Below are 7,646 nucleotides of genomic sequence, written 5' to 3'. Positions count from 1 at the left end.
GAAATTATGGGTTTGAGAATAATTTTCTTCCAGAAAATGAGTGCGCGTCTGTGTTTTTCTAAACGTGGGTTTCATAGTAGAAAACTCTGGAAGAATGGGTCTCCCTGTAGTTTTCACCTTTTACATTTTAGAGGTAGCATCTTTTTTTAGACGGCATCATCTAAAGCGTTGCAACACTCATCCGCCTTAGCGGTCAAAAGTTCGTGGCGGTTGTTAGTGCATACCTGAAAAAGTTAAGCGGGGGGTTAACCATGGGTTGTTATGATTGCATGTATAAGTATAATTATTATCTGTCTCGGTTGGTGGTCTCCTCCATTTCTATCTCTCATTTTCAATTAATTAATTAACTAATTATTTTCTCTCCTTCTCTTCTCACGATAAACTACCAGATACAATAAACGCAGAGAGATAAGAAGAAGAGAAAGCCCTTTGGTTTGTTCTAACCGAAGGGCAACCGATTTCAGGAAGGACAGAATCTTTATTTGGGCGGTAATGGAGTCGCACAGGTATATCAATGGAACCTCAGAAATCTTGACTTTTTTGGTTTTTTTTGTTGAAGGTATGAATGGATTATTAAATTGTTGATTACTTCTATGAATTTTCAGGTTTTTGAATTCTTTACTTCCTGAATTCGATTCAATGAAGAGATCTATGATTTGATTGTGTATTCTGGAGAAGTTCGTGCTATTTATTAGATTTATTACGGCTTCGGTTGCTCATATTCTTGGATTCATGGGGTAAATTACCGCCTCTTCTTCTTCTTATACATATATGGTACCATATGACAATGATTAAGTTGTCAATATTTATTTTGTAGCCTTATTCTTCAAATTGGCTTCCTTGAATATAATTTCTGCATTTTGATGTTATGCAAGCAAATGTCAAATTCGGAATATATAACCTGTGGATTATATTAATTGTTAGGTTGTGAATCGTTTGGATTATCGTTGAATACGCTTTTGAATTCGTCAGATGATGAGGTTATTTTATTCGCTATTAGAGACCAATGCCTGGTTGATACTTGTGATTTGTAGCTTCTTTTTTAGTATGATGGTGAAGTGTTTGTATCCACTGCCAGAGGTTGAAACTTCTTCAGTATGATGGTGAAGTGGATGGTAAATATAGAATTGTAACTTTAAAGATCCTATTAAATTGGTAGCTGCTTAACCAACAGACGTTTTTGCTTATGGAATCTTTTAGATTGTTCCATTTTAATATCTTTACCATTTGTTCAAGCAATTCCTTGCTAGTTTTCCATTTCAATTTTTCTGTATCACAAATACATTCTAGGAAACTTGTGTTTGCAACAGATGGACTGAAATTGCAATTTTCATTAATGGTTTTGCCTTTCTCGTTAATGGGTGCACTTTCCAAGGTTCTCCATAACTTTTCGGTTTTAGCTGTGAAGACTTGAAAAACTTGGTATGGCTATAGAAATATGTTTTAGACTTGCTATGTATAGTTAGTCAGGAAATAATATGCCTACATATCTCATAGGTCTCCAACCATAGAGCAACTTTCTTTAACTATTTAAAAGAAATGTAAAACATTGCCATCGGTAAGGACATACCTTAGAGACAGCATGCATCGTTGGAGATTGACTTCCTTCAAAAGATATCGAAATGATTGTGATTTATCACAAATTTGTCGTAGATAAATTAACCATCTGGGGTGGTCTATTAAAGGATGTCCGCCTGATTCTTGAATGATGACATACATACAACAGTTTACCAACCTGAGAAATAATTAAAAAGAAAAGGCTATTTGTACACATGGTTATTGCAAGATAAAATGCAGTACGTGGGAGATATCTCTTTTCTCTTTTCTTTATTGTAAGATATACGGAATGTATTTATAGAGTGTCAAGGTTCTGTGTCTACAGCTGTATTCTTAACCATATTGCTGGATACAGTTTGGGATTATCTGAAACTGAAACATATGGTTGGAAGATACTGCCAATTAAATTTGGCAGTCTCGAATCTTCTCAAATTAGTGAATTACTCTCTAGAGCATGATGATATATTACTCCTGTTAATCACACCATAATTATTGTTTGATTGAAGGTATTGATTCAGCCCCTATGCTTGCCAGGAAATATCTTTCACACTTATCTTTTTTGTCATCGGCTAAGTCACATTCAGAAGTCGCAACCTCTAGAAGTTGCCAATACTCTGTACTGGTATTAATCATCTCTTTGGTTAAACCTGATTTGCTACAGAACAGAGGTTGCCTTGGATGCTGTTCTCTGCCTACACATCTTCTTTCCACAGACGAGAAGGGACAAAGAGGTCAGCGCCAACCTGTTAGGAAGCCCAGCATATTGGAGGATTTCTGGAGTACGACCAGCACATGTGAGATGGACAATGGTACTGCACTTCAGTCTCAAAGAAGCATCTCATCAATTAACACATCAAACCAAACATTTGATCCACTTAGTGGAACTGGCAGCACAAGCAACCCTACTGAATTTGTGAACCATGGCAAGTTAAATTCTGATAATATGAGTTAACACCAAATTTAGTTGAAGGTGTACCATTATTTTGATTGCATGCAGTTCCTAACACTGCCAAAGATTTTCATGCTTGATTTTGTTATTTCTGTCTCAACGATGATGTTTTCTTTGTTGAAGACCATGTAAATTGAACAACACCTCAGTCTAGGAAAGATGGCATTTGATTTTGTTGTTTTCTCCGCATCTCATCATCTTTACCTGCAGTTGCATTTGAAGGATTTTAGCAGGAAGCATTTTGTATAGTGTAACTGGCAGCCTAAGACTTGCATTAGATTTTTACTTGTAGGTTTCTGTCTTCTCTTCTTCTCTTTTGTTGTTTTTGATCTTTTGACGAATCATGACGAGACTAAACGGTCTACGTAGTGTGCCTTATTTTGGCTAATGCAGACAAACATTACTTTCTCGCTGTTCTTTCTGCTGTCTCTATCTTTGTTTGATTAATCGTCAACTCATTAACTATTTGTTCTAGCTTATAATTGCCGATGCTGTTCACTTATTTTAATGTTGGAATTTACAATTGATTAGCCTAACTTTTGGTGATGACGCTTTGTTTTCCTTTCTTTTTCAATATGTGTGTTACTCCTCTGTTAAATGATCTTCCTTTTATGAAAGAGTTATCTGTTTATGTTTAGTTTAGTTTTACTTTATTGTTTTTTTGTCATGAACTGAAGTTAGATTGTTCTACTTGGCCATCTCACTCATTATACCTAGCCAACAGTGAATCTAAAATGATTATCATATATTCTTTTGTTTATTTTACAGGTTTTCTTCTCTGGAAGCAAGTTAGGGAGCAGTGGTTAGGAAATAAGAAGTCTGACAAACCGTCAGCGAAGGGACGGGAACCCGTATTAAGGTGTGTAGTTAGTCTAAATAAGAAGTCTACAGTGAATGTTGTTTGGTTTTAGAAAACCAATATCACAATTCCCCAGCAGATTTTCAACCATTAGTTTTAACTTTTAACCATTATGATGGCCTTGCAGTTGGAATGCAACATATGAAGGCTTGCTTGGTACCAATAAGCCCTTTGCCCGACCAGTTCCTCTCTCTGTAAGTCTTTTTTTCCTTATATTTTTTGTTTATTGCAATCTGAACCTTGTAAATAATTTTGCTTGCTTACACTCACTTTTGCAGGAAATGGTAGATTTTCTTGTCGATGTTTGGGAGCAGGAAGGTCTGTATGATTGATTCACTAAGCACTCAAAGCTACTAGGAGACATCTGAACCTTAGATGTAAGCATCTATACAACTTCTGAATTGCAAAGAATCGAGTTTTAAGTTCTAAAAGCTCACTTCAATTTCTCCTCTACACGACGTTTTTCTTTAAAATTCTTCCCCACTTCAGTCAGTTCAGTATAAGAAAAAACTGTCGCTTTCTTTTTCTCTTTCCTTTAGCAAAAATCTGCTGGGGAATTGTGATATTGGTCCTGTATCTTCCTTTTTCTTTGTATACTCCAAATGTCTTGTCTTTTCTAATGAATATATATACAGTTGCAAGGCTGTATTGCTGCTCATTTGTAAAGTTGTTGCAATCATGTAAATGTTGTCTCTTTGGAAACCAATTTCTTTTTCAATCATTTCGAATTGTTAATACAAGGAATTAAATGTCTTTTCTAATTAACAACCTGTGCCAAAAAATTATCGGCTGGTGTACACAATTTATGGTTAGTTTTGTACTCGGCAGTTCTGGATATTTGCTTGGCATCGCATTGACCTTAATACCCAGAACTCTAGAGTCAAACTTGTTCTAGATCCAATCTTGTGCTCCACAACAACTCGGTGAAAAGCTAAGACCAAATGGTGGCTGGATTCTTGACCGTTCATTCCTGGTTGTAGTTGGGTATTTTCTGCCGTGATTTAAGGTTCAGGACTGTCCCACGTTTAAATGGTCTACCAAAAATAAGTAGTACGAATAGTCAACATTATCATCATCACTACCGGTGGCCCCGGCAACCACTACAATCACACCAATAGGAAGTTTTGTTTACACTACCGAATGAGAGATTAGGTGAACAAGTGATTTTCTGAGAATGAGGCTTAAAATGAAAGACCAAACGCGGCAACATGTGCCTTGCAAGCGTTTTTTTGTTTCTAATAATAAAATCATTTTGGGGTCCTGTCCGAAGGTTTTAAATGAATAAAAACTCTCAAAATATATTGAGAGGCATATCATCAGCCGCTCAATGCGTATTTTTTCCAATCGGCGGAAGATCAACCTCTTAGTATCCATTGTCGAGCACTCTTTCAATGAGTGTATGAAAAACTGGTGGAATGAGTGAGTGTTCTTATCTCATACTAAAGATTTTTTTTGACCGAAAAGGGCAAAGTTTATTAAGAGCGTCTAAGTCACTAAAATAATGGTAGAAACGAGAACAAAATCACAGCATCCCAATTACAAATTAGAGTTGACAAACTATAAGCATGAAAGATGTATGTTTGCATAGCCCCATTAAACAACAAGCATTTGACAAAAATAATGATTTGCTTAACGCTTCTCTTCACGTTGTTGCGTAGTATGCCATTTCTCTTTTTCCACAAACTCTGCCAAATTGCAAAAGACAACAAAGACCATATTCTCTTAATTCTATTTTTGCTCTTCTTATAACCCCACTTCCACAACATTTTTCTCACACTTCCATTTTGCACTCAATTTATGGAACCAGAAACAACAAAAATCATTTGCTTTTAAAATGCCTGCCCAAAGACTATTGCATACCGACCCGTTAGAATGATTAGGAAATAAAGCGTCCACTGCACCTCCAACCTTCTGGTGGATAATTCTCCTCCACAATGCCTCTTTATCGCAATCATAATTTCGGATGCATTTAAAATGTAGTGTTTTATTAACCAGCTGCAACTTCTTAATTTCAACACACCTCTAGCTTTGGGAAGATTAACCTTTGAACATCTGACCCAACTTTTCTTCTTGACAGAATTACTAGAACCCACAAAAATATCCTCATAATTTTCTCCATCTCTTTCATCACACTAACAGTTGAAACATGGATAAATAGTATATTAGCAGACTAGCAAGCACACTTTGAATCATAATTAATCTTTGTCCCTTCGACAAATATGTCTTTTTCTAAGAAGCTAGTTTCTGATGTAATCTTTGAATAATATCATGCCAAACTAGTTTTCTTTTTGACTTGCTGCCAAGAGGAATTCCAAGATAAGATATTGGAAGTGTAGAATAAGAACAACCAAAGATGTTTGCACAAATCTCACCATTATGCAAATTACCCAAGCCTACAAAATACTTTTTCTGAAATTAACTTTTAAGTCGGAAATACATTCGAAACCCAAAAGAATATTCTTCAGATTGTGGGTTTGATGTTCATCATCATTCAGAAAAACCATTGAGTCATCTGCAAATTTCAAGTGACTTATATTTGTACCATTTTGTGATACTTTGAAACCAAAAATAAAACCAACAACAGTAGCCTTCTTGAGCATAAGATAGAGGATTTCAAAAATTAAAATGAATAAGATTGGTGAATTAGGGTCACCTTGTCGTATACCTTTCTGATTCCTGAAAAGTTGGGTTGGTTCACCCTTTAACAGCACTGCGAACCTTGGAGTTATGATTCACCATTTAATCCAACCCCCCACTTCATACCGAAACCAAATCTAGCTAGAGCAATGTCCACGCAGTTCCAATTTATACTATCGAATGCCTTTACAAAGTCCACCTTGCAAAGAATCCTCGTCTCTTGTTGTCTCAATCTAGAATCAATTAACTCCGAAGAAATTAAGATTCCATCATGGATTTTTCTACCATGAACAAATGTTCCCTAATAGTCATAAATGATGAGTGGAAGGAAAACCTTCATTCTTTCAACAAGTAACTTTGAAACAATCTTATACAAACTCCCAATTAATCTAATTGGCCTATCATTATGCAAAGAAACAACTCCATTAAATTTAGGAATCAAAGTGATATTGGTGCAATTCATTTTCCAATCGAAGTTATCAAGTATACGACTTTTATATCGAGTTTTAAGTTCTAAAATCTCACTTCATTCACTCCTCTACCTGACGTTTTTCTTTAAAGTACTTCCCTGCTTCAGTCAGTTTAGTACAAAAAAACAGTCATTTTCTTTTTCTCTTTCCTTAAGCAAAAATCTGCTGGGGAATTGTGATGTTGGTCATGTAACTTCCTTTTTCTTTGTATACTCCAAATGTCTTTTCTAATGAATATATATACAGTTGCAAGATGTAAGCCTGTATTGCTGCTCATTTGTAAAGTTGTTGCAATCAAGTAAATGTTATCTCTTTGGAAACCAATCTCTTTTCAATCATTTCGAATTGTTAATAGAAGGAATTAAATCTTTTCTAATTAACAACCCGTACCAAAAAATTATCGCCTGATGTACACAATTTAAGATTAGTTTCAACTCGGGATCCAGAACAAGTCTTATTCTGGAGTTCTGGATATTTGCTTGGAATAACATTCACCTAATACCCATAAATCCAAAGTAAGACTTGTTCTAGATCCAATCCTTGTGATCCACAACTCAATGAAAATCTAAGACCACCAAATGGTAGTTGGATTCTTGAACGTTTTTTTCTATGTTGTTTGTACTTCGATATTATCTGTGGTGATTTAAGGTTCAGGAGTGTCCCACATTTAAATGGTCCACCAAATATAAGCAAAGAGTCAACATTATCATCATCACTGCTCGTCGTCACGATAACCACTACGATCACACCAATAGCAAGTTTTTTTTTCCACTACCGAATCGACTAGGCGAAAAAGTGATTTTTTGACAGTGAGGCGCAAAATAAGACACCAAACGCCTCAACAAGTGCCTCACAAGTATGTTTTTTTTCTTCTAATAATAAAATCACTTTGGGGTCCTGAAAACTCTGAAAATATATTGAGAGGCATATCATCAGCTGCTCAATGTGTATTTTTTCCAAGCGGCTGAAGATCAACCTCTTAGTATCCACTGTCAAGCACTCTTTCACTTGAATGGGTGTATGAAAGACTGGCGGAAGGGGTGAGTGTTCTCATCCCATAGTAATGTTAAATGATATTGTCATATATCCTTGAGATAATATTCGATTTTGTGTATGTTAATTCAATTTAGGAAAAGAACTTTACTGTTTTACTTGGATAGACTATCAAAAGAAG

General features: G+C 35.6%; 1 protein-coding gene across 3 annotated transcripts; it reads left to right on the top strand.

The window, feature by feature from the left end:
- Positions 1–299: 299 nt before the first annotated feature.
- On the top strand, positions 300–4,105 carry LOC113348992. 3 transcript variants are annotated; one of them, XM_026592912.1, is made up of 6 exons: positions 300–506; positions 606–737; positions 2,224–2,366; positions 3,275–3,365; positions 3,493–3,559; positions 3,644–4,105. In XM_026592912.1, the coding sequence occupies exons 2-6, from the start codon at positions 733–735 to the stop codon at positions 3,695–3,697; spliced, it is 360 nt and encodes a 119-aa protein (XP_026448697.1). In that variant the 5' UTR covers positions 300–506; positions 606–732; the 3' UTR covers positions 3,698–4,105. The 3 variants fall into 3 exon arrangements, with proteins under 3 accessions (XP_026448697.1, XP_026448696.1, XP_026448698.1); XM_026592911.1 differs by having other exon boundaries at positions 2,224–2,480; XM_026592913.1 differs by having other exon boundaries at positions 2,219–2,480.
- The last annotated feature ends 3,541 nt before the right edge of the window (positions 4,106–7,646 follow it).

This window comes from Papaver somniferum, chromosome 2, assembly GCF_003573695.1.
Source record: "Papaver somniferum cultivar HN1 chromosome 2, ASM357369v1, whole genome shotgun sequence".
Taxonomy (NCBI): Eukaryota; Viridiplantae; Streptophyta; class Magnoliopsida; order Ranunculales; family Papaveraceae; genus Papaver; species Papaver somniferum.
This window is presented reverse-complemented; position numbering and strand designations above follow the sequence as displayed.